The sequence below is a fragment of the Diospyros lotus genome, chromosome 2 (assembly GCF_014633365.1).
Source record: "Diospyros lotus cultivar Yz01 chromosome 2, ASM1463336v1, whole genome shotgun sequence".
Classification (NCBI taxonomy): Eukaryota; Viridiplantae; Streptophyta; class Magnoliopsida; order Ericales; family Ebenaceae; genus Diospyros; species Diospyros lotus.
The window spans coordinates 44549243-44577229 of NC_068339.1; the positions used below are offsets into that span (position 1 = coordinate 44549243).

At 33.9% G+C, this 27987-nt stretch overlaps 1 protein-coding gene across 2 annotated transcripts; it reads right to left on the minus strand.

Annotated features, from left to right (window-relative positions):
- Positions 1-1058: 1058 nt before the first annotated feature.
- LOC127794259 (protein FLX-like 3) lies at positions 1059-13905 on the minus strand. Of its 2 annotated transcripts, XR_008021587.1 has the most exons (6): positions 13743-13905; positions 12130-12667; positions 11851-11996; positions 7866-7945; positions 7575-7768; positions 1059-1972 (listed from the first exon to the last, which is right to left on the minus strand). XR_008021587.1 is itself a non-coding variant. In XM_052325211.1 (5 exons), the coding sequence occupies exons 2-5, from the start codon at positions 12654-12656 to the stop codon at positions 7685-7687; spliced, it is 837 nt and encodes a 278-aa protein (XP_052181171.1). In that variant the 5' UTR covers positions 12657-12667; positions 13743-13905; the 3' UTR covers positions 7466-7684. The 2 variants fall into 2 exon arrangements, 1 of the variants encoding a protein (XP_052181171.1); XM_052325211.1 differs by lacking the exon at positions 1059-1972 and having other exon boundaries at positions 7466-7768.
- Positions 13906-27987: the final 14082 nt, after the last annotated feature.

Consider the following 27987-nt stretch of genomic DNA (forward strand, 5'->3'; position numbering starts at 1 on the left):
TGAGTAACTCGACACACAACTCAATTAGAGTTTGTTTAACTCGTATTATAAACGAATTAAGTTTGAGCAAAATAAAATTTAATATTTTTTATTAAGCAATATTATTGTATTTCTTTTAAAAACTTATACTTATATTTGTTATAATTTTTGTTATGTAAAAATACATTTTAATAGCTTTAATTAAAAAAATTTGACAAGCTCAAACTTGGACTTCGCTCGAGCTGAGCAAAGCTCGACCCAACTCAAATCAATTACAATCCTACATGCATACCCCACTCAATACCCATCCGTGGCCCTTATTTTATTTAATGACCGTTGTAACAAAAAATTATAAAAATTTACACACATCAACCCTTTGTTTTCTAAATAAATTGGACACTTGTGACTTGGGACTAAACTTGACAAACTATTAGTGCATTGTACTATTTGTCTGAATAATCAATACAAGTGTACAATCCACGAACGCAACAATGTCACACCAAGTAACACTTTTAAAGTATTCAAATAACATTTTCCTTTTTTAAACTAATAAACCTTCCTTTATCATTAACAAATATTAACCATTTTACTACTAATAAAAAAAAAAACTTCCCATCTCCCATCTCCCTTGTCCCTCATCTCCGACGATCTTCACTTCATTCATCTCTTTCTTTCCTACTCTAGTGACTTAGGTTCTCTCTCCCAAATTGAATTTCGAGCTTAGGCTCTTCGTCCCTCCAATTCAACTAGTGGGTTCAACCTTCAAACTGGTGGGGTTTGAAGGTTCTACCTTGCATTCAATTTTGATTTGAATTTTAAGAGAGAGACGACCCTTTTGCCCGTTGATGGGTTATTGGTGACGGAGTGAAGGGTGTTTTGTTGCAAGACATAAGAGAGAACAAAACCCTCTTGAGCCTATGCAACAATACAGAACCTTGATGTTAAACATGGGCTTCCAGCATTCTGAATCTATGATAAATTGCTTTACTATGGAAGGTTAAAATGTTGAACATAGCAAGCGCCTCTGGACACAGATGTTTCAAATAGTCAACGTGAAAGTGAAATAAGGCAGAGCAAGAAGAAATAGAAAGGCAACAGGATGCACTGAACCTAGAAGCAGTCATTCTCAACTGTGATAATAGTAGTCTTTACCAAAACCAGGAGCCGCGTCAATGAGAAAATACTGCCCAATTTTGAAACGATATGAAGGTGAAGTAACAAATTCAGTAATCACCCTTATGACTTAAGGGATTATGGTTTCCTAGTCAACTGTCTAATTAGTATCTAAGGAAAACAGAACCACAGCCTGCAAAGCTCAAAAAGATAATCAAATCGCATATGCTAGCAAAATACCTCTGCGGAAGGGGCACCAGCCAACTTTCATTGAACAATAATTGAAGCTACCCCTGAATTTTTTTCCGTGACAACCAGCCATATAAATTATTTCTGATCTGTTTTTAACTCTTTTTGAGGCAATGGCATTGCATCCCAGGGTCATTTTATGACATCACATAAGGTAGGTACTGCCTCCACATATCAGCCAATAGAAAAGGGAAAAAGCTCACTACCTCAACCCCTCAAAGAAACCACCAAGTGGTTCTGGGATAACATGCAACATATTAGTATAGCATAAACCCTGTGCATACCTTATTCTGTGAGCAGCGACTCTACTGCAGTAGCAACATGTTGATAGCTGCATAATCTCCAGCAAAAACCATAAGAGAACTTAAAACTCCAGATTACCACTGAGCTGTCCTAGCAAGAATATATTTGAGGTTCACTGATTCTTCCAAAGAGCCTATGATCGATGCCATACTTTCAAGCATTGCTCTGTTCTCTGAGTTGGTTTTCTCCTTCAACTAATTCATTTCAGCAGTCCCATGAACATTACCCCGTCCAGTTCTTGATTGTAGGGATGTAACACGTATCCCCTCTTCACCTTCATGAATCTTACCTGGTTCAATACCAGAGGCAATAGGTGCCAAATTTTGACCTGCAAATTATTGGAAAATTAAGCATTAGGAAACCGATTGAATGTCATTGTACCAATATAAGGTTCTCAAAAAAAAAAAAAAAAATTATAGTGGATGCTAAAAAGCAAGCATGCTATTCAGTAGCTTAAAGAAATTTTAATGGCTGATAAAAGCAAGCATATTATGGCCAATACAGTCAACCTAAACATTCTTCCTGCTTATGTCATAACACCTCCAATCTAGCAACAGTCGAACAATGGTGGCTGGTTGAATGGTCTCACTACAGTTTATTCTATTAACAAAAGCGCCCGTAACCAAAATAGAGACCTCTAGTATTAAAGGGTAAAGCATGGTATCCTTTATCAACCATACACATCCACAGAAAGACTTCATACTACTATAAAAAAATACTAACCTTCAAACTAATTTAGAACCTACAGATGCAGTGAAGGGAATAGGCCAACTGTATTTTACCACCACATCACCACCACTTAAACTTTAGGGCCAGTTTCGTTACAATGACAAAAATTCTCTCTTGACTAATTTAAAGATTTGGTGTCAAAAGATAAGTGATAGTGTGTACCCAAAAAAAAGTCTTGATGTCACTAAATTATTTTATTCAAGGCTGACAACTGTACTTACACTGGAAATAGAAACACAATTCATCATTTCGATGGTATTTGTACAATTAAATTTACGGTGCAATCTAGAAAGAACCTTCATCTTTCCAAAAGAGAATTTGGGGGGTAAACCTCTGTAAAATCTCACGGTTATATATACCATAAGTCTACAACACGAACAACAACAATCTCAAGCTTGAATCCCACTAAGTGAGGTTAACTACATGAATTCTAAACCTCCAACTATTTCTATCCATGGTCATATCTTCTGTAATGCCATTGTATCCAATGTCACGTTTAAGGGCTTCCAACCAAGTTTTCTTTCCTCTTCTTTTTCCTTTACTACAAACTTCCTCCATTTCATACGTTCACCTTAAATATGTCTAGCGGTTTTCTTTTACAACAACAACATATCCAGCCTTTATCCCACTATGTGGGGTCGACTACATAAATTTTAGACTTCCATGTATTTCTGTCTTTTGTTATATCTTCATTTAGGCTCATACACTTTATATCAAACTTTAATGTCTCTCCCAAAGTCTTATTGAGTCTACCTCTACCTCTTTTTTTGACTTATTGTTCCATTTCATCAACTCTCCTCACAGGAGCGTCTCTTGGTCTCCTCCTCGCGTGACCAAACCATCTTAGTTTATTCTCTCTCATCTTCTTCTCGATTGGCACTACTCATACCTTATTACGAATAACCTCATTTCTAATTTTATCTTTTCTTGTATGGCCGCACATCCATCTTAGCATCCTCATCTCCGCTACGCTCGTCTTTTGCTTATGCTAGTATTTGACTGCCCAACATTCTGAGCTATACAATTAGACTGGTCTTATAATTGTTCTATAGAATTTTCCTTTCAGTTTTAATGAGATTTTACCATCACATAACACCCTCGATGCATTTCTCCATTTTAGCCAACTTGCCTTAATTCTATGCGTGTCATCCTCGTGAATTTGTCCATCTTTTTGGATCACTGATTCCAAATATCGAAAATGGTCTTTTCTTTGTAAGATTTGGTCTTCCAATTTTATTATAATATCCTCCACTCTTGCATTCTTACTAAATTTACATTCCATATACTCTATTTTCCTTCTATTTAACTTAAATCCCTTAGATTCTAAATTATTTCTCCACAACTCAAGCTTAGTGTTCACTCCCTCTTTTGTTTCATCCACCAACACTATGTCATCTACAAATAGCATGCACCATGGCTATTTTCTTCTCACATGTCCAAATTATTTTAATCATTTCTCCCCCATCTTATCTTCACCAAACGTACACTCATTTTATACATATACACACTCATTTCTTAGTTTATCATTTGACATATGCTTGCACATCAACCATAAAATTCCTATCTGAGTTACTCCCATAATTGGTACATGTTGGCATTACATGCACAACATTATGAGCTACACTGACTATAGTTTTATAGTTGTTCGAAAAACTCCTCTTTTATGTTGAGAGGGATTTTACAATCGCATAAATGTTGGACGCACTTTTCTCACTTTAGCCATTCTACCTTGATGCTATAAGAAACATCCTTCCTTCTTTTAGAAAGTTGATCCAAGGTATCAAATTTGATCTTTTCTTACATAATTCAAGTTTATCATCTAGCCCTTCTTGTCTCATCCACCAAGATAATATCGTTTGTAAATAGCATACACCAAACACTTTTTCTTGGATATGCTTTGTTAGTTTATCCAACACGAGCAAAGAGGTAAGAGTTCAATGGAAATCATTGATGTAATCCAATTGAAATTGGAAAACCTCTATCCCCACGAGTCCTAACACGTTTCTGCTAGATGATACACGTCCTTAATAATTCTCTCAGCACTTTTAGTCTTGAAGATGTTCATCCTATTCGCGAAACCATCAAAAGCCTAGATAAAAGCAGATATTTGGGTTAGGTAGCCAATAGATAATGTAATACTCATTAGATCAAACACTATGAATGTTTGGTAATATACAATAAAGATCATTCTTGGCAGCAAAACCCCTCATCAGTCAAGTAACAAGTATTACGTACACAATTTTGGGCTCATCCAGATCAAACAGCCATTGACCATTGAACCTTCTAGCTATCTATTGCCAGCCAACATATGCATACTTGGCACTTCTGTCTTCCCATCATCATTCAATGGCTCCTATTAGCATCTCTCACTACAAATTTTGCTTGAACTATAGTAAAAACTCTCTAATAGAAGACAGTTGAACATTGGATGAGATAACAGAAGTGCCCTCAGTATCTGCAGCAATGGTTTATTGAGTACGCTATTGATTCTGTCTTGTCTCAATTATCTCATACTACTGATCCTGTCTTAACTTTTCCATCATGGAAACACACCTTGTCGAGTAATTTCGTGTATCTTTACCAACTCAAACAGAAAATGGAACAAGCTATTTTAAACACACTAAAAAGAAAAGCAAATAATATATATATATATATATAGAAAAAAAAATGACAGAAAGGAAACTAAGGGTAAAAAACAAAACTCTGCATTCTAGTTAGTTGAATTATATTTTGAATGAAGCTAATCATTAAATATAAAAGCATCATTGATTTAATATTTACCTTATTTTTTCCTCAAGTAAAAATTGAACACATAACTAATAGGTCTTACTAGCAAAAAGAACATTAAAACCCAAAAATTTGTAGCAATTTCTCGGGTATCACTAGAGAACATTTTAAAACTGAAAAATGAACCAAAAGAGTTTTTATGATAATGAGGTTGTAGTGAAAATAAAATTATCATATATACATATATATGTCATGTATATATATGTAAAGACACACAAGGCAGAGGAACAACTACATCAACTGCAAAAAAATCTAAAATACACTCATATTCAGGAGTGAAAAAAATCCTTGGAATAGAAGTGGAATACTTGCCTATGGAGTTCTGGTAGCATGGCACGCGCACTGTCCTTTCTCAGGTATTCCACGCTCATTGGATAAAGAAGCAAACTTGTCTACCATGAAGATCTCAAGAATATCTTGAACATTGAAGGATACCGCAGACCCACACATTAACACAAAATTAGAAGATGCCACTGGAAAAGGGATGAAGGGTTCTGCATAACCATAGTCTGAACAGTGAAGTTAGGTCAGATATGAAGTGAACTCTTCCATCTAATTCCAAGCACACCATGTTTTTTGAAGCCACAATTTGATCTCAGCAGATACCAAATATCATACTGACAACCCATCCACTGCCTATCCCAAAGATGGGTTATGCAACCTTCACAATGAATCCTTGTATTACCAAGGAATGGCCCCAACCAAGTCCATAAATGAAGACAAAGACCAAGCCTATTCATCCACCATCCCACAAAACCAAGTTCAATATGATCTCCCTTGGTCCCCTCAGACACAATGGGGAATACACTAGCTACTTCAATAATTAAAAGAACTAATCCAAATGGCATCCGTTAACTTGCACGGATCTTAACCACCCATTACTAGCCTCATATCTCAACCAAATTCCTAGCTACCCTTCAGAAAACATTGTAAGGACTAGCTTCAACAAGAAACACCATTAGAACCATTCCCTAGGTTCAGCAAAGTCTTGCAGTACTTTTTATTTTATTGGACACAGCTCCAACCAAACCCCTATAATGAAAAGCTATGTATGTCATTGTCAACCTTCAGCACCATCTACAGAACATAGTAGCATATTGTAATAAGATGGAATTCGGGATGAAACCAAACCCCTAATTCTGCACACAAAAATATATAATATCACAACCACCTCGGCTCTTCAACTACCAACTCAAAATAAGAAGTGTTCCATTTCACAATAACAAATCCCTATTACAACAATGAAAAGCCAACACCACAACAAACAATAAGTGGTCACTGTACTAATTTCAAATCACCAGAATCAGTGGTCTCTACTCTCCTTACTACTGTGACAGATAAATCCCAACATTTGGAACCATGTAGAATATCCCCACAGATATATTGTTTGGTCAGCAATACAACGCATCTGAAAAAACCCCTTTTCATCAGTGAGTTATATAGATTGGGAAAACTTTGACCCTGGGGGTCTAGAATGCCACTAGAGAATCTGCATGGAAACTTCAACTGCAGATTTAGGACTCCAAAATACTAATGGAGACATTCTTCAGTGAAAACTTAAAACAATCCCAGAAACCCAATCACTTCAAGCTCCACTTAGCATCACCTACCAACACTGAAGTTGAGCAATCCAAGGAGTCCACCATAGAAAGTACTACAAAATCTTGGTCCTTCTGATGAGACCAGATGAGGCCATCCTTGTGCTAACTGCATATCTTAATATAAAATAATCACTTCTAACACTTTAAAATGCCAGCAGTTCAAAAAGGATGGAACATTTTAAGCCATCTGATCATCAAGGTAAATGGTATTCTTGACCATTATTCTCAGACCCATATCCATGGAGCTCCTTAAAGTCCAACATAAATAAATAATCCACATTTACCCATCAGTCCTCCATATTATCAAAAGAATTCAAGATAAAATTCAACAACTATCAAACTATATTTAGAAGCAACAACCTGACAAATAGAAGCTAAAAGGTCCTAGTCCAAGGAATAAATCTCCATGTTGACTGATCATAGCACACTTCATCCACCAACAACCCCACACACCTAAAAATGCTTCCAAAATCCATACAACACAGCCAAGAACAAGAAGAATCTAAACAACAATATACCATCTAATAAAGATGGAGAAACATATTGTCTTAGAGAAATTAGCTTCTATAACGAGTTATAAATATAATAGCAGTAACCAGCTGTTCTTTTCCCTCCTTCAAATGGAAATAATGACAGGTAGCTTAGTTGATCAAAGAAGGTTTTTTTTTTGGGGTGGGGGAGGGGAAGTGGTATGATGCCAGATATCAAATTAATGCTATTTTATAATGTCAAGCAACAACCAGTAGCTCAATATGTCAAATTAACCTTAACTCCCTATATAATAAAACAAAGTTCAGTAGAAGAATACTTAACGGTCCTCATGCAAGATAAGCATTAAATACTTCTAGCTCATTATCTAGTGGACAGCCAAGAAAAAAGCAGGTGTGCTTGACTTGCAATTCAAACTGCAAATCAACCAGCTCTTAGCGCCTAGTCATCCGGTGTTTGTCAAATCCTCCCCATGAAGCAGATCCAGGACCATACATAGGACCTTTGTCAGCAGCACCCTGAAAAATAATTCAGACACCAAATAAACTATTCTAATTTCATGGTCTTCAACAATCAAAGACAAAACCTCATATAATCAATTATGTGCATCTATACCAGATGTACCCCATATCCGTCTCCATAAGTGGCCGAGAAACCAGCCTCAGGGCTACCGAATTTCATTCCGTATGCTCCACCTTTTAGTGAAAACAAAGACTATAGGTTAGAGGTACCACTAAAATAAACATGAGCAAATAAAAAGTTAAGTTACTCAGAAGAGTTGCATGAATAACAGCTGGGTGTCCCCATGCCACAGGCTCTTCGCTATGCAAGGGGAGAGTTATATTTGTACACAGCCGTCCCCTTAGTAAAGAGGCTGCTTTCACAATTCAAGAATGTGACCTTCACAATCAAATTTCAAACAGAGAATTGGGAAACAGAGATGAATTGCAAAAAGAATTGCTGAATTAGTTACAAAAAGACAAAAGTGGCAAAGATGTAAGAGAATGCCAGAATGTCAAAACAGAACTCCAACCACAAGCAAATGTATGACATTCAGTTTTATATGTTCTACTGCCTTCTCAAAAAAATCAAGATAATAAAAATAATACATTTATGCATTGTCAAATGTTAGGCATCTTAAGGGAGGGGGAGGGAGGGGGCAGACATGAGAAACAACATTGTCATGCAACCAAAAGGTTCATATCTTCTAGCATTTCTAAAAAGCCCACGGATAACCATCTTCAGTGGCCAGCATTAACTCCTCCAGATAATTTATTTGGGCCATGCCAAGACAAGAGTAGTGATTGTGTAAAGAAACTGTAAAAGAATTAACAATTGAATTCATTTCTTATTACTGCACTATTTGTAATTTTATAATGCCATTCTATTATCTTGCTAATTCAAAATTTCATCCAAAAGCATAAACTAAGAAACAAGGACATGATATAGGACCTGGGTATGAAATGTGTGTACACAAGCACATTAACTTTTGGAAATACACACACCAGGGACAAGACAACAATAAATATATAGTTAGAATGAATACATCAAAATAATAAGTTCAATTGTTCCATTACAAGTACATTCATATTATTATTAAAAATAATTGAAGAACCTTTTTTTGCATTGTAGATATTGAAAGAGATGTGCAAACAAAAAGATCTTAGCATCTATTTTTCACTGATCTACTTTCAAGAAATAGAAATTTTGGTTGCAAAATTCTTGAAACTAAAAAATCTAAAAGGCAGTAGATTTTACTTTTGTCACTAGACAAGTTGTCCACACACAATGTTTGCCTTTTGGTTTTAGTTTTTTGTTCTCCCAATCATCAAAGATCCTTACTCCCAACAAACAAGGGAATCTATACCCAACGTAATAATAAGAAAGAATCGGAATTGGTTATCTAGAAAATGCGCGTGTATGTATATATATATATATATAAAAGAAACTTACAACAAGAGAAGTAGATCTGAACGAGAGAGCAAGCCAGTGAAGCAATAGAGAGTTACAATGAGAGAGAGAGAGAAAAAGAGCTACCCTTGCTGCCTGTCACATTCTTGCATGTCAGCTGGTACCTCTGATATTACATGGTATAGAAAACAATACAGACAGTTCTAGTTTTGAATTGTAAAGGTGTCGAAACAAAACATTCTGGTCAGTACCAAAACAGGGTATATTGGACATTTGGACAATTTGGAATAGTGTTCTTAACATTTCTCCTGGAGGCAACTACAATTAATTGTCTGGACATTGGGAGATGTAGGCAACTCACTAAGATTCACTACACAACTCCTAGTTAGCTTCCGGAAGTCGCCAATATCCTGACACGAAAACTCCTCCAGCAACTAAGGCCACCAGCAATGAGGATGCTAGGGAAGTAGAAGAAAATAAGAACGAAATGAAAACTATGAAGCACCCACGGTGATGATTTGAGGCACCCATCTTGCTGTTCCAGCACAATGATATCTACAATAGTACCAATCTTCAACCAAATCCCATCTTGAATCTCAATAGAGAGAGAAAAGAGAGAGAGTTGCAACCAAGAACCCAACGGTCCAGTGGGAGAGTTGCAAATAATTTCTTCTTGATTTATTATTTTCTCAGAGAAACTAGGTTGGTCAGGTTAAATTTAATTCAACTGCGGTTAAACTAATGTCGTTGGTCCCAAAAACTAGCGAAGGGGGTGTCCAAGCAAGAAAAAAAGGAAACCACAAGGACCTCCAAGGACAAAATAAACTACATTGGGTCTAAGGGCAATTTACCCAATTATGAACTACAAAAACAAGCAATCAAACATCATATATATTATTTTTGTTTTCAAAATAATGAAAACTAAACAGGGAAAGGCTATCTATTTTTAATTTTTAAATTTTGTGTTCAGATTTTGTTTCATTTAAAACAAAAAATGAAAATAAAAAAGATGAGTATGTTGTTTGATACTTTGATTTGTTTCTAAATTCTTGTCCCTTTTTATCATTTTCTTTTCTTCTTTATTCCCACACCTGGTACAGTTGTCAAAGTCCAGTTGCTAAGGCTCACAATAGTGGCAGGAAAGATAAGATGGAGAAAATAATAAGGAAATGAAAAACATTAAACACCCTATTGGTGGCATTCACTTTTCTCAAAAGTTCTAAAAAAATTTTGAAACTTGAAAATGAAAACAAGCAACCAAATGCCATTTTTTGTTTTCATTATTGAAATAATGAAAACAAAAATAAAAAACTGGAAACAACACAGTCCAGAAATGGGCCCTAGATATTTCATACTCAGTTCAGCATATAAAAAAAAGTTTAGAAAATAAAGAAACAAGTTGAGGCAAAGAAACAGTTCTCATGAGCATTTTTTACCAAGTGTATGATTGTTGAAGTTCTATTAACTTGCATAAAGTTTTTGTTTTTGGGAGATACATATATATTTTGTATACAATTATTTGGGATGAGAAGATACTGAAAATGGATGCAGAATTATAAAGAATTCTATGCACAGCTGATGAATAGCACAATATTTTGATGGTTTTGAGAATGTATGTGAGTGATGCTAATGATTTTCACTTCTACCTAGAAGAAGAAGAAGAAGACGACGAAGCCTAGAATCGAAGTAGCCACCAACAAAAAACTCTAACGCACTTGTGCAACAACAAGGCGGCAAATTTAGGCCTTTAATGCTTTGATTAGTGGCCAAAAATTAGGCACAAGGCGGCCTAAATTTATAGGGTAAAACGGCAAAGGAAAAGATGAAGAGGCTAAAAATAACAAAATGGCCCAAAAGGGGCTCGGTTTTGGGCAGATTAAGGGCCGTCACATTGCTGAAAAATTGGCCAAGAATTGGTCTCGAAAGGGTTTAAAAGAATAAGCCCAGGTTAGGTCCAGCTAAACATAAGTGAATTTAAAGAGTTAAATTGAGCTTACCAAGGACCCAAAATTTAATTTCTAACAGGGGGTTAACAAAATCACAAAATTTAGTAGGCCAAGTAATTTAAAACAGACCAAATTTGCTTAACCATTAGGGGCAATTGGTGCTTGGTGGGCCAAAAATACACAGAGAGGCACAAGCCCAGATTGAAAATAGAAGGAAGATTTTAATGGCCAAGGGTTCAAGGAGAACCAGTCAAGCAAAATAAAAAATAATAAAATATAAACCCAAGCTAGGTTGGGCCAACCCATCTTAAGGTTCTGGAATGTGTCCAGATAGGTAGGGTTTTGGGTCACACTTAATGAGTTCAACTGAATACGTCCATAGATTGTGGTGCCTTCTTGCTAGGCAACAAGGGGGTGACACACTTGGTTGATACAAACAGCCTCCTAGACTTCAATAGGCTGTATGTAGCCATACAAGAGAGAGAAGAATAAGAAAGGGGGCCAATGAGGAGGAAAAAATGCTTACCACCCACCCTATCACTGGGTAAAAACAGGTCAGAAATGATATGTCAGTTGGCATGATATTTGAGCAAAGAAATGATATATCAATTGGCATGATACGTGAATCATGAAATGTAAGCAAGAGGCAAGTAACACTGCCATGTTATGATTCAAGACACCATGCAGAACTTCAAAGCAAAGGTCACAAACTGAAAATGGAGAAATAAAGGAGGCTTGAATACCTGCTGCCCATGGTCTACCATCAGCATTTGCACGTTCGGCACGCAGCTTTTCAACTTCACGAGCCATAGAAACCAAATTTTTCTCCATTGCTTGTCTCTGTTCCATCAGCTCAATATTTGCCTTCTTTTCATAATCAATAGCAGTTCTGAAAGAAAATTTCTTTGCCTCAGCACTAAAGGACTCGATCACTAATAACATAATAGCTGTGATTATGCTAAGGACCTGACAGCATATATGGGATTCATCAAGGAAATGTTAAGCATAAGACAACCACAAACCTAGCATGAATAAGCTCCTGCTGAAGTCCATCAATCTCGGCCCTCATAAGTGGAATCTGCTGGTTATCAGCTTGAAATTTCACAAGGTCTTTTGTCAGCTTCTGAACTTGTGCTACCAGATCCTGCCTAACAGTATTCAGCTTTTTCACTTCAGCACGTAGTTGTACAGACTCATTTTTCAGAGGTTCAGTAGCCCGAAGATCAGCTTCCAGCTTCAAACCTCTCTCAATAAGTTCCCTTGAATGCATTTCTTGTTCTGCACGAATATCACCAATGGCAAGATTGATGCGATGAAGTTCCTCCTTAGTAGCTCCAAGTTCACGTTGTAGAGCCATTCGGTCCTCTACCAGCCTCCGATTATCAGCAAAAAGCCTCCGGATTTCCACATGCTGCATTTCAAGTTCCTCCTCCAACATAGTAGGACCCGGTGGCAAAGGTCGAGGAACAGGACCCCGAACAAGAGGTTCTGGGGGATACCCACGCCGGTTATCAAATGCATCACGATGAGTGCGATTCCTACCAGCCATCTTCAGTTATCCTACCGAGAGACACACACACACACACAACAAGAATATAATATATTATGGATATTGGATTTAACATTAAATCAAAAAATAAAGTGTAAAAGGACAGTAACACACATATTAGACAACAATAAAAGTGGCTGCAGTAGAAACATCCAAAAATCTCTTGACAAATATACTATGAAACAGACATTTGCATGAGTCTATACCTATCAAAATTAATGTAACACAAAGTCAAGAAAGTTATCTTGTAAAATGCTACAAATAAAACCACCAATTCCATCAACCGTGAACACCTGCAATGATGGATGTATCCATTCAAATAATATGTAAAATGTAGAACAACCCGCCAATTTCCATGACAAGCTAGTAACTTATCCTTAAAATGGAAACGGTCAAGCTGCACAAATTTTATATACAAAGATATTCAGACATATAATTAAAAAATTCCTCAAAACTTTCAAAACTAAATCAGCATCAACTGTTTAACTAATAAACCAGTAACCCACAAAAAACTAGATTTCTAATATATGGTAGCAAGGCAATACAAACTTCAAATTATTTTAGGGCTCCAATAAAGAACAAAGTCAAGTACAAGAAGACAATTCCAAACGTACAATAAGTAACCCTTACAAAAATACTTGAACGGTTTATCTTTACACACAATGATAATTTTAGCCATTAGACACTAACAAAGAAAGCCTCTCACACCACTCCGACAAACAAAAACATCAGATTCAATTGAGTTGTCGTCTGCTGGTACATAAACTGCAGATGAAATTTAAAACTACTTGCTTTAACTCGCAGCCAAAAAGGGTCAACGGTTTCATCTAGCAGATTTCGACCCTCCTTTCTTCGATGAACCCACGAGTGTTATTTAACATATTCAGAAGCAGTTATTTTATCCTAAAATATGCAGGCAACAGAAAGAGTATACGCAAGACTTAACCCTAGACTACAGATATAAGATGCCAGGAACCGATAAATTTACAGAACAGAAACCCTAACTTTCCAAATAAACAGCGTAAAGGGAAAAGGGGGAAGAATAAAAACAAAGAGAGAATATATAGATTAAGGATTATTTCAAACCTTAGAGAGATCGAGATCTAAGAGCCTTGAGCTTTGTTCGTCGACGACTCTCTGATCTATCTCTCTCTCTCTATCTCTCTCTCTGGAGACACCAATGGCGAGAGGCAACAGAGATATACATCAGATAAACACGGAGGAATCTCTTCAAGCGGCGTCGTTTGAAGTCGCTGCCGTAATATCCATAGTAGACCGGGCCGGTCTTCCGATAAATTATCAAGCAAAAGGTCTAGAAAGATCAGACTCGGACCTGACCGAATATGTGCTCCGAAAATAGATTTTTTTTTTCTGTAAATAAAAAAAATAGATATTTTTAATAAATTAAAATTAATCACTCCTAAACTTTAAAATAATTATAAGACTAAATTTTTAATTTTAAAAATTACAATAACATTCCTTAAGATTTAAAATTTATATGATCGATATCTCTATCATTAAATAATAAAAATTAACAAAAAATTAAATGTTAGACATGTCTTGTATTTAATTTTTATCTCTTTCTTCTCTTATAATAATAGAAAACTTTTTTGTCAATAACGACAATATGCTTTATCTCTACATTCTTTGATAAACCCCAACTCGATTTTCATTTTTTGCCAAATTATAATAATAAAATTTACTTATCTCAAAGTCGGTTTGAGCAGAAACATCTGTCACTGTTAAGAGTCCAGGATATTATTAGTGAGGATTCGACAAATCTAGATTGGGTCGAAGTTGGAATTCGACAAGGCACTGGTTTAGAATAGTATTTGGAATCTCCAATACGAGATGCTTGGAAGGGTTTTCAAGTGACAAACGATGTGCGATCTTGAGGGGGTCTTCAATTGGTTGGTCTTCTAAAACTAAGAGCAAGCAATATAGGATTTAGTTTGCGGGCACAACAACACCTTTCGGCTCCCTAAGCTTAAACAAAGAAAGGGGTTGAAAGGCCCCATTTAATTAAAATGAGGGAAAGGGCCTTCTTATTAAAATGAGATGGGGGCTCTCAGCTATCCACTTCAAGAGAGTCGAGAGGCTTTTGGTTCACAACCGAGAGTCTCTCGGTTAGGTCACCTAATGTTGGCTACAACTAATGAACCCTCTAGATTTGATGTGAGAGGGAACCTTTTTGTCCTTAACTTCTTTTTTTCGAGTGATTTTGTTCAACATTTTTTTTATTCTTATTTATGGAATAGACCCATAGTCTCTTTATTGATTTTTGCGGGCATATCAATTGCTCCCTACTATTTTGTTCGGGTGCCTTGGACGGAAGAGTATTGTGTCCCTTAAATTAGATGTACACATCTCGTCTTTCTTTCATAATTTCTCCAGCTCAACTGGTATCGTATTTTTTAATTTCCCGTGATCATATACATTCTTTTGTGTTTTTCTATTCTTTCACACCTCTATAAATAAGAGGGATAACGAGTTAATTACATTAACTTTGTTGTCGAGATGTGAACAGGACGACGGGTTTTCTTTGTCATAATGTCATGGCTCCCCAATTCCCCGTTGTAACCTTACATCCGCGATCATAGAAAATATCCATATTTTGATCTCACAATTCGATGTAACCCTACATTCATGATCATATAAAATGTCTATATTTTGTTCTCACAGTTCGGCATAACCCTATGTCCACAATTGCCATATTTTGTTTATGCGGTTTAGTGTAACCCTACTTTCGCATTAGGGGGAAACAATCATGTTGATGGAGTGATTGTTCGAACCACATTATCAGGCCATCAAGTAGGACAACAAGCCAATTGTTCAAACGGGGCGATTGTGCGAACCACATTGTTAGGCCGTTAGGTGGGACAATAGGCCAATCTAGTACATCGTGTTGTTAAGCTGTAAGCAGGACAATGTGCTTTTTATTCACGATGAGGGAAGTCGTGTTATGAGGTGGGAACCCATGCCATTTTAACGCTTCGTGTGATTCTGGTTCTATGACTTTATTCGTTTCTCTTTGTGACATGTTAGCATTTTGTAGAGTATATAAAATTTTGCAGTAAATTGTTTAAAATTTTCATTATTTACACTTCATTTTTCCTTATAAGAGGGGACACGCTCGCTCACTAGTCTTGAGTGGATGATGGGTAGGCATTATGTCCGCTCCCTAGTCCTTGGCTGACAATGTACATTCATTTTTATATTTTTGTTTTTCAGATGCTAAATATTAAGCTATTTGTCATTTGCTTCTTCCAGGATAAACATCACAATTCGGTTCGTCAGCTCCCATGGTATTTGCAATATTCGTTTTGATTCTTTCCCATAAGATGACCAGCTTTCTTGTCACATGTTGAAGTCTTCTTTGATTTCCCGATCTGTCCTTTTCCATTATTAGATTTCACCTCCTTCAATTATTCTCATTATCTCAATGTGAAGTATATATTTGCTTGCCTTGGTGAATAAATCTACCAAAGACTTTGGAGGGTCCAACGATAACGACTTTTGGAAGGATGTCAATTGCGCCCCTTACATCATAGCGGAATTGCCACTTCAATCTGTAAGTCTACGATTTTAAGAGTGACATTCCGAAATCTATCCACATATTGCCATAAGGTTTCTTTAGCTTTATGTTGGATACTGAGGAGATATGTCACATCCTTATTTTTTTAACTATTAATTACGAAGGCTTTAATGAATTTTGTTTTTAACTGCTCGAATGATGAAATGGATGTTTCAGGTAACCCATTGAACCAGGTTCAAGCATGCGCTGTCAAAGTCAATGAAAATGCTCGACACATAACTTTGTCGCCCCATCCATGAAGTATCATCAATTATTTATAATCTTGGATATGATCATTAGGGTCATATTTGCCAGCATAAGGGGTAATTTGTGATATCTTAAATTTTTGTGACAGTGGTATCTTCAATATGTTTTCAGTGAATGGGGATTTCCTTCTTAGCTATTCCTTAGTGGCCGAAACCAATTTATTCTATTCAAGTACTTATCTATTAACCTCTTTATGTTATCCCACATACACATTGTGGTGTTATTATTAGCTCATTTATTTCTTGGCGTCGAGTCTTTGTCCTTTTTTCATAGGCATAGTTGCTATAGTTTTTTAGCGTCTTCTCCTTCTCGGGCTCCCTTTATCTCTTTGATAATTTTGCTCCCGCTCTTGATTTTGTAGCGGAGAGGCATTAGCTTCTCATGGTGGGGAGTTTAGGCTGATTTCTTTTGCTAGGAAAGGAACAAGAATGGGAGTTGGGTGTGGCTTCTCAACAAGGATTGATCTCTTCATCCTTATGATGAGTTCTCTTTAGTGGCGCAGTTTCTGGCATAAGTTTACTTAACATTGCAGGTTATGCCGTATAGGGGACAAAAATATTTTTATGATATAAATGTTTTTTCTTACTCATGCAAAAAGTAAATTTATTTTGAATTAAAAGAAAATTATTTTTAGACATGTTTTCTTATTTTAATCATTTATGTCTCAAAAGCTTAAATTTGAATTTTCAAATTTTGAATTAAAGAATAATTATTTTTAGACATGTTTTCTTTTACTCATACCAAAAGTAAATTTATTTTGAATTAAAGGAGATTGCTTTTAGACAGGTTTTTTTGTTTTAATCATTTATGTCTCAAAAGCTTATATTTGAATTTTAAAATATTGATTTCTCATGCAAAAAGTAAATTTATTTTGAATTAAAGGTGAGACATATTTTCTTATTGTTTGAGAAAGTTTAAACATTTTTTGAATTTCAAACTTCATATTAATCATTTCTTTAGTTGCTAAAATGCTTATAAATATCCCTTAAACTTATTTTTTGAGAATCTAAGTACTTTCATTGCATATTCAAAGCACCCGAAAGTTTTCAAACACTCTCAAGCAAAGCATCCAAATAATTCGAGACTCTCGAAATATTATTGCACATCCACCGAAGAGCCACAAGGCAAGAGCAGAAAAGTTCTTCAAGTCTTCTATAACAAATTTGAACTTCTCTATTTGAGGTTACAAATTTATTTATTTATTTAAATATTATTACCTTATATAATTTGTTCTTAATTGCTTATTTGTGTTCAAGTGTGGACAAATTATTTGTAATATTTAAATTACTATTGTGAATTGTATAGGTTTCCTAGAACCATTAAAATCTAGATGAATGTAGTTTTCAAGGTAAACTAGAAAAAAAAACTTGGTGTAGTGGTTGTCTAGAACCCGTTGTAATCTAACTGTGTATCTAGTTTTTAAGATGAGCTAGTGTGGAAATCTTGGTGAAATTATTTTAGTGGAACCCCAAGGGTGGTTAGACCTTGAAAAGTGGACTAGGTGTGTGTGAAGACACCGAACCACTATAAATTGTGTTGTGCCTCATTGTATTTATTTTTGTTATATCTTGTGGCTTACATTTATTATTAATCTCAAATATAATTTATTATATTTATCAAATATATATTTTTCAATAAAATTATTAGTAAAAAATATTTATTAAAATTGAGAAAAAATTTAATCACTCAATTTACTCCCCCTCTTGAGTGGTCATACCTTAAGGGACCAATACCCGCCATGTCTCATAAGGCCTGCATTCCTTCAATATGTTATTGCCACAATGCTTCATAATTTGCCCCTCGGACGGTATAAGGAGACTGCTTTGAAGAGCCAGGCTAATCGTGGCATTCATGTTGATTAACCAAGTCTTGGAATTTGGTGGAGGTGGTTGGGTCCCCACTAGCTGCCAGGGATTAGACAGAATTGACTGAAGACTTCTTTGTCGTTGAAGATTGGGGAAAGATTGATGCGCTTCCCATTGGATTTTGCGAGTCTTGTGAAGGAAGGCAAATTTTCACGCTATAACACCCCGCTTTCCCAGGGCGTTAGGTAACGTAAGATTCCGGAGATATATATATATATTTTTTTAACGGAAACTCAACACAAAAATCGTTCCCCGAAAATTCTGTTACACCTTCTCAGTATATCAACTTAGAATTATTAATAAACTAAAACAGGTAAATCACCTCAAATGCGGAAGTTAGATCGAAACCTCAATAGATCATAACCGAAACCACTTTATTAATAATATAAAGTCAAACCAACGTTTACATGACATCATCAAAATAAACAGCATAAATGAACACGACATACTATATCTTATCCACAAATCGTTGTCACTTCTTGACAATCCATTTTCCTTTCGCATCACTACCTTTACCTGGAACGTTTGAATATTTCAGGTACAAAGTCCATATTAGATTATGAATCATCTAAATGAGAGTTCAAAAACACATTTTCATAAATATATGCAAAACATGAAATAAATCAACACAACCCGGCAAGCCCTAACCTAAGAGAATCCCACAGCGCTTAACTCTATTACGGGGAAAGAGCAATCTCTTTAAAAGCCATACCACCATACCGACACAACGCGGTTCTAGCTTAAGAGGGGCAACGTTAACGCATCTCCCCAATATCTCGGGAACAATCGTTACCACTCTCGGCCCAAGAGGGTCACATCAACGCAGGAACTCGGCTCACCACATTTACGTCAGGAATTACATTCCCACTCAAAAGCATCCAAGAACCACTACCCAATCCCAACTCAAATCTCATCCAAGAACCAAACGGCTCTGCACGGAAACCAATGCGGCTATCCCGGCATGCATAACAACACAAGATACCCCTATTATTCCTTCAATACCCTCAGAAAATTATGACTACACTATCCAAACATTTTACGCTAACATTCCATACGAACAACACAAAACGCATGACTATGCCACATTTCACAACTCAATGCATCATATAAATAACATTTTATAAAATGCAATGCACAAATACAAAACATTTAGGGACGAACCTCCGATCCCTTATAAAACCAACCATCACCGGTTACCGTTTGCATGCAACAAAACCATTTTGCATGAAATCACAACACATTTAGATAGAACAAACACCAAGTTTTGGGTAAACTACTCACCTCGAACGTATTCGAAATGCCTCGATCCTAAAGCATTACCTCGATTTGTATGCTAAATCACAAATACTCGAACTTATACTCAACCTCAAAACGTGATACTCCCTAAACATCATATTTAATTAAAAAGCATCAAAATCTACTTTTTCTCAAATTTTCCATAATTTTCTCTATTTTTCTCCCAATTTTCACATCGATAATTCAAAAATAATTATCTTCTCAAACTTTTCCCCAAATTGTTCAACACAACAATTCCTAAAATAAATTTAGGAAAATACTAGAACAAAATACCATAATTGCCCCTGTGTCACGCGCCATGCGTGTGTTTGCGCATGAAGTGTGGCCCGTGTAGCTCACGCGCCACCTTTTTCCTCATTTTCGGTTGCTGACTTCCCCAATAACCGAACTAAGGGTACCCCCTTGAAGCCCTCAGCAAGTCGATCACATTGGCATCGGTTACCGGCTGAAAGACCACTGGAAAATGCCCTAAATGGGCAGTTGCAGGTCGGTGGAGGCGAATCACCTCTAGTTTTTCGACGAGCTTCGAACCAACTTCAAACGTGCTCCAATGGGCACCAAATTCTTCAGATTTTCTCCCCTTGATGCAAGGATCAAAAGCCCCTTAACCACTCTCTCAAAATCACACCAAAATGTGGCCAATTTGTGTGCTAAGTTTCAGCCGAACCCTCGTCCATTTTATAGCAAAATTTCGGTCACCATTCGGCCAATCACCGGCCAAGGCTTGGCCTACAAGAAACCCCATGCCGTATACGACCTCCTCTAAGCCCTACCCAGACCATCCCATCACCGAAAATAGCTCCACGTGTGGCGGCAATGCGGAGGCCGATTTCTTGGTGCGTTCATATTGCCAAGTTTCACTTATTATACTTTGGCCCCCTATTTCTTCAAATGTCATTTTGGCCTTTTCCAAAGCACCCCTGATCTATCCAACTATACCACCAAGGTTGACAAGCTTTGTACTCTTCATTTTATCCTCAAAATTCTCAAAAAATTATTCTTTTGACCTATCTCGGGCAAAATTAGAAAATTACACTTTGGCCCGATTGATCGTTTTGACCCTAATTCCGTTCGTTTCAACCCGAACTTGCTAGAGGGTTGTTTCATATATAAAATCTAGGTCCTTAAGATGCTCCATTGACTTTCAGATGTTCCCTACGATGATTCAATTTTCTCAGTCCGATCGACAACTGTACTAAAAACTGTTTTCGATCCAATTTCTTTTGATACCTAAAATCATGCCTCGAATCACTCGTCGATACTATTTCATTTTCCTTAACTATCTAGGGTCTGGGGTACTCCATTTGGTCGATTCGGTCCCTTAAAATTGTGTTAGTGTACCCTGTAGCATTATTCTTTCAAAAATTCCACTTGTACCCTTCGTAAAATACCATTTATACCCTTAAGGATTTTCCAGGTATTACATTCTCCCCCCTTAATAAATTCCGTCCTCAAAATTTTGCCCGTGATAAATCGAATCACTACTATTGCTAACGACTCCCAATTGAAATATCCTAAATATATCATTCCTAATCCTTGGCAATCATTCTTAACTTACATTTCTATACGGTCCATGCTTACCAGACATGCTTCTTTTTTCCAGAATATCCCGTTGTAGCTCTAAATAGGTGGTTACACGTATCCTAAAATAATTTCTAACACCTGATATCATTTCCAATCATGTCCTTAAAACTTATTTTATTTGACTCCTAATTCTCCCAGCCTGTCACTATTTTTTTATTTAAACTACCTTTCCCCCCCCCTTTCCCCCTCATTCTCATGTCATTTCTCCCCTATTCTCCCTATTTTCATGTCATTTCTCTCTTCCTCCCCTGATTCCTTCGTTTTCTGTAGTTGTTGCCTCCCAACAGTGTTGTTATTATCTCTAGTGCCATTACCGCCACTCTTTTAGTCACTGAGGTAATTATTTTGTGTTATTTAGTTTTACTTTTAGTTATTTTGTATTGTTTAGTTATAGTTTAAAATTTTTAAAATTAGTTATTTTGTATTAGTTTAGTTGTAGTTATTTTGTGTTAGTTTAGTTTAATAATTATTTTATGATAATTTAGTTTAATGGTTATTTTACGTTAGTTTAGTTATAATTATTTTATGTTAGTTTAGTTTAATGGTTATTTTATATTAGTTAGTTTAATTGTTTATATTATTTGTTACTGTTTAGAAATTAAAATGTGAACTTTATTAATTGTTTAGAAATTAATTATTTTGTTATTTTGTTATGATTGTATTAATAAATAATGTTTATTTTTTATTTTAAATTTAAAACAGATTTTTTATTAAAAATATAATACTGTAATTTTAAATAAAGAAACGTAAGAAATAAAATACTAAAAATTAACATAATATTTAAAGAAATATATATTTTGTTGTTATAAAATAAAATATACACATTAAAAAACTAAAAAATTTCTATTTAACATAAAACATTAAAAATAATAAATAAAATTTCAATTAAAATATTTAAAACTAACATACGAAACAAATTAGATAATTATTTTAAAAATTAAAATAAAAATTAAAATAGTATAAATTTTAAGATTTTTATTTAAAATAAAACACTGAAATTAGAAATAAAATTTCAATTCAAATATTTGTAACATAAGAAAAAAATTAGATAAATATTTAAATTCAAATATGTAGAAATGAAATATTAAAAATAAACATACTATTCATGAAAAAATATATTTTATTGTTATAAAATGAAATAAGCACACTAATATATTTTAATATTTTTATTTAAAATAAAACACTAAAAATAAGAGATAAAATTTCAATTCAAATATTTAAAAGTAACATAAGAAAAAAATTAGATAAATATTTAAATTCAAATATATAGAAATGAAATATTAAAAATAAAAATACTATTCAAGAAAAAATATATTTTATTTTTATAATATGAAATACGCACACTAATATATTTTAATATTTTTATTTAAAATAAAACACTAAAAATAAGAAATAAAATTTCAATTCAAATATTTAAAAGTAACATAAGAAATAAATTAGATAAATATTTAAATTCAAATATATAAGGAATGAAATATTAAAAATAAAAATACTATTCATAAAAAATTATATTTTGTTGTTATAAAATGAAATAAGCACATTAATAGATTTCAAGATTTTTATTTAAAATCAAACACTAAAAAAAAAAAAAAATCGACATGAGACATTTACAACTAACATATAAAATAAATTAGATATACTATTTTAACCATAATGTTCTTAATAACTCAATCAAAATAAAATAAAAAATGTAAAAAATAAAAATTTTAATAAGTGTTTAAGTATTAAAGTAAATAAAAATTTAAATAAGTATTTAAGAAAAATTCAATTCAAACATGTAGAATTAAATAACATAGAAAATATTCTGAATATTTAATTTATAAAATTTAATTTAATATTACAACTACTTGTAATCAATGTAAATGTTAACCTCGGAGGTACTTTACAAGACGATAATGGGTTGATAAAAGAAGTTGATGTCTCCAATATTGTTGAGGAAAAAGAATATGATGTGGATAAAGAATTTGTTTAAGAAGAAGACGAAGAAGATATATTGTCCGATGATAGAGATAAGACCAAAAAGACATTGATGAATATATAGAAGAAGATGACTGATAGTTTTTTTTTTTATCCATGTTAATTAATAATTTTTGTATTTTTAAAGTATGATATCAATAACTTGTGTACATGTATTTTTAATGTGATAACCTTGATGTTTATATATTTTTATTTTTCATATATATAATTGTCAAAATAGATATCGAAACATTCGACTCCACACATGTTGTCCTTTCCACGCTATTCAATCTCCAGTCACCACCATCACAACCTTTTGCTCTCATGGCTCAGTTTCCATATCCTAGAAGCACGATACCATGGGATTATTACAGTGTTCCACCCGCTTCCTGCCCACCAGATGCTATACCACAGATTGGCCACTATCTTAGGGGAACTTTTCATATGCCAGACAGGCCTTCCCCATACACATTCATGCTGACACTGTAGAGACCCAATTCATCGTTTGTTTCTACACAACACTATGAGCCCAGTCCAACGGAATCGATTGACACTAGCGGAGGAGATGGTCGAAAACGCTTATCTTGCGATGAACAGTATAATCAGTGAGTATCGTATCTATTATTTTGAATTTATTACTTGCAATTATTATACATTCAAATTAATATATATATATATATATCTCTTTTGTGTTGGATAACTTTATCCCTAAGAGTGGCCCACCAGGTAAACTAGCAAAGATTTAGAGGGTACGATACACTGAACTATGGATTCATTGGAATGGGGTGCCAGAAATAATACGGAAGATGTGGTTTGAAGAATTTAGCGTAAGTCAAATTATAATTCTTTTTCAGTACAAGTTTGTATTTAAATTTTTAAATATATATGATTTTTTACTTAATATAGAAGACATATTTCTGGCAACCCGAGAATAATGATTGCATGTGGTTTACATGGAATAAGTTGGGTATACAAAGTTTTAGGAGCCATATGCATCGAATTAAAAGTGAGGAAGACCAGGCAATGTGAATGGACCCCGACCTATGTAAGGCACTTAATGCAAAGTGGGCAAACGAAAGCAATAAAAAAATTGCCACAGAAAATTAAAAAATCGTACATCCGAGACCGATTGGTCACTCCACACTGGTAAGTCCATTCCATTCTTATTAACTCGAAGAAGATTGATAATTACTTATACTAAGTTGTATTTTTCTAGTTTACTTAAATTATATAATAAGTTTAGTTTCATCAATTTGACTATATTATGTATTAATTTCTTATGTAGACAACTGAATTGAATCACAAGCACAATAAGTTTGAATTCTTCAAAAGAACCCACACGAGAAAGTATGTTCAAAGACAAGAAGTGTGGGTTGATGACAGATTTAGGGGCATCGCTGTAAGTGTATTTTATATATTAAATTAAAAATTTTATTTTAAAATATTTCCTTAATTTACACTAATATTTTAATTTTATAAAAAAAATATGACAAATTGAGTGCGGAGGCATCTTTATCATCTGCAAGAACAAATAACAACGTGACAGTCAGAAATGAATATAGTAGTACAACGATTGACAAAGCAATTTACTATAGATACTGGATCGTTGATTGTTTTGGATGGATCTGACTCGATAACCGATCAGGACGAGGGTAACGATAAGGAAGATGTAAATAAGAATAATAATAACGATTAATTGTAATTGAATGTTGTAAATATTGATAATATTAAATTTTCATTTAAAAATTTTTAAATGAAATTTTCATTACTTATTAATATTAATTTTCTTTTTAATGTTAATTTTGTGTTATTTTTAATGTAAACATTGATAATATTAATATTTTATTTCTAATGTTACTTTTTAAGATTTTATTTTAAAAAATTTATTGTTATTTTAATTTTTTTTCTATTTTATTTTTAATTTAATATTAATTTTAATTCTAAAAATATTTTAATAAATATTAATTTTTAATTTTTATTTTAATAAATATTTTTAATTTTTAATTTTAATTTTATAACTTTTAAAATTAAAAACATATTTTAATTTCAAAAAAATAATTTAATAAATAATATTATTTATTTAAAATATTAACATTAATTTTAATATTTTATATTATTTTATTTTAAAATTAATTTCAATATTTTATTTATTATTATTTTTATTATTTAAAAATATATGCGACGAGAATATCCATTGCAGATTGCCCGTCTCAGATTTATGACAGGTAGTGTGCCCGTCACAAACATAGTGTGCCCATCGCAGATTTATGACGGAACAACTTGCCTGTCATAGATCTGCAACGGGATTGTCCAACCATGTCACTAAAATTCAATGACACTCGTTTTTGCTATGAATTTTTACCTTATCACTAAAAATATAGTGACGGATTTTTTGTTTTTAAAATTTAGTCACTAAAAATTCGTCACTAAAATTGATTTTTCTTGTGATGCACGCGGGGGAGTTCCTCATGCGAGCTGTCTGACAGCCAAGTCAGACAACATTATAAGAAATATGTCCAATGCATGTCAAAAATAATATGCATGACGTTATCGATATGTGTATAGATGTTCATGTTCATGCTGGTGAATAGTAACTCCTTGATGAATAGTACTGTTTAAATAACCGAGTGGGTTCAAATAACTGAATGGGTCTTGAGAATCGGGTGCCTCCAAGAATCGACTGGGACTAAAGAACCGACTAACCCCTCAGAATTGACTGGGCCTAAAGAATTAACTAGCCCTTAAGAATCAACTATTATTTGGAATGCTTGAGAGTAAAATAGTCATTGTCCCCCAAAATGAATCCCCTTGATGAAGAAACAAACCGCCTATTTATAGAGGAGGGACGCGTGGCAGTCATCTCGAATTTTCTAAGGGACACGTGGCAGCCATCTGGGACTTTCCGGATGGCAATTCTCGGCGTATTCCGCTCGAAATTTTGAAGAAAACTTAAACCAAGAGTATCTCGGTAGAACTGAGTACCTCTCGATGGTGCCACCTTGGCCACCCCTAGAACCGAGAGTCTCTCGATTCAAAACCGGGAGTCTTGATGGTGGCCACCATTAAGGCGGCCTCAACCCCTCTCCCCCCTTTTATAAAATAAGATAGGGGCTCTCAGCCCTCCTCTTCAAGAGAGTCGAGAGGCTATCAGTTGGGTCACCATAGGGTGGCTAGACGAGAGCTGAGAGTCTCTCAATTAGGCCACAACCAATGGACTCAGAGTCTCTTGGTTTGACTCAGAGGGAGTTTTTTGGCCTTCACATCTTTTATTTTGGCGATTTTGATTGGCTTTTTTGAATTCTTATTTACGAATCCGACCCATGGTCTCTTTATTGATTTTTGTGAGCATATCAATTTCAAATTAAAACCCCATGATTATCTAAAGTTCAAATCAAACCATAACATGGACCGCCATTATTTATTTATTTTTTAAAAGATTTAAATTGAGGCTAAGGTGAGAGAACGAGAGAGGAAATATAAAAAAAAAATAAAGAAATTAAATTAGAAAGATTCATATAAGTGAAGGGGTTCATGTAATTATCATAAATTTTGTTGATTAACGAATTTACTTATAAAATTAAATAAATTATTTTAAGTATGATGGGAAATTTATGAGATAATTATTGAAAATATATTATTAGAAATAAAAAAAGCATTTCATAAATATTTGTATATATCAACTTTAAATTTTTTATGGATTTTTGTATCAAATAAGAAATTATTTTGAGCTTAATGCTAATAAAAATGGGTTATGCAAAGTAACTTTTTAAATTATTCATTAATTATTTGTTAACTATCTTAATTGCTAAAAATATTAGAAATTATCCAAAAATGATAAGATATTAATAAAATAATTAATGAAAATTTTCATTTCAAAAATCATTTTCTTATTTATGATGTTTGTCGGAAATTGTGTGCAAATTATTTTACAAAACCATTTTATTAATAATTTTCATAAAATATTAATTATTTGAAAAAAGTGGTCTTTTGCATATATGTTGCTTAACATTTACAATTATTTGTGAAAATACTTCCTTTTAGTGTTTAAACATTTTTAAAAATGAGTGATTTTACACAATAATACCAATCAGAGGCTAAGTACAAATTAAGAGTGTGCAAAGAGTGAGTTTGGTAACCAAAATCTACTAATCGGTTAAATTGAATCAAGGAGCAAAACCGACCTGAACCAATCGATTAACTCGAAAAATCAAATTAATCGATAATCGAAAAAATCAAATCTAAACCATATAAATCGAATTGAACCAATTAAACCGAATAAACGTAAAAACAAACAAAGAAAATTGAAGTAACTCAAAGAAAATATACAAAATCAAAAAAAATATACAAAATCAAAAAAAATAACGTCATTTTATAAACATTAAAATGACATCGTTTTAAAATTTAGTCAATTCGATTCTTCTAAGCAAAAAATCAGAAATCGAACTTTTGAGAAAAATTAATCGAACTGAATCGGTACAAAAAAAAAAAAAATCAAACAGAACCGACAAACAGTTAGTTTGGATAAACCAAACTTTTGCTCTCGCATAGCACAAATGACTTGGGAGCCAAATTGGGCCAAATAAGAGTGCAAACGCTCAGTTCGGTTATCAAATCGACCGAAATTCACTAACCAATTAAATCGAACCAATCTAATAATTCAAAAAATCGATAATTGAAAAAATCAAAGCCAAACTATATAAATTGAATCAAATAGTTTAAATTGAAGAAACACAAAACAACTGAAGAAAACTGAAATAACTGATAGAAAATAAAATAAAATTGAAGAAAA

What these genes read in the sequence shown, in the direction of transcription:
- LOC127794259 (XM_052325211.1), bottom strand. Translation starts at nt 12,656, where the DNA reads ATGGCTGGTAGGAATCGCACTCATCGTGATGCATTTGATAACCGGCGT. An exon ending in TGGTAGACCATGGGCAGCAG is followed by an intron (nt 7,946 to 11,850) that starts GTATTCAAGCCT and finishes TTTCACTAAAAG; the next exon opens with GTGGAGCATACGGAATGAAA. An exon ending in ACGGATATGGGGTACATCTG is followed by an intron (nt 7,769 to 7,865) that starts GTATAGATGCAC and finishes ATTATTTTTCAG; the next exon opens with GGTGCTGCTGACAAAGGTCC.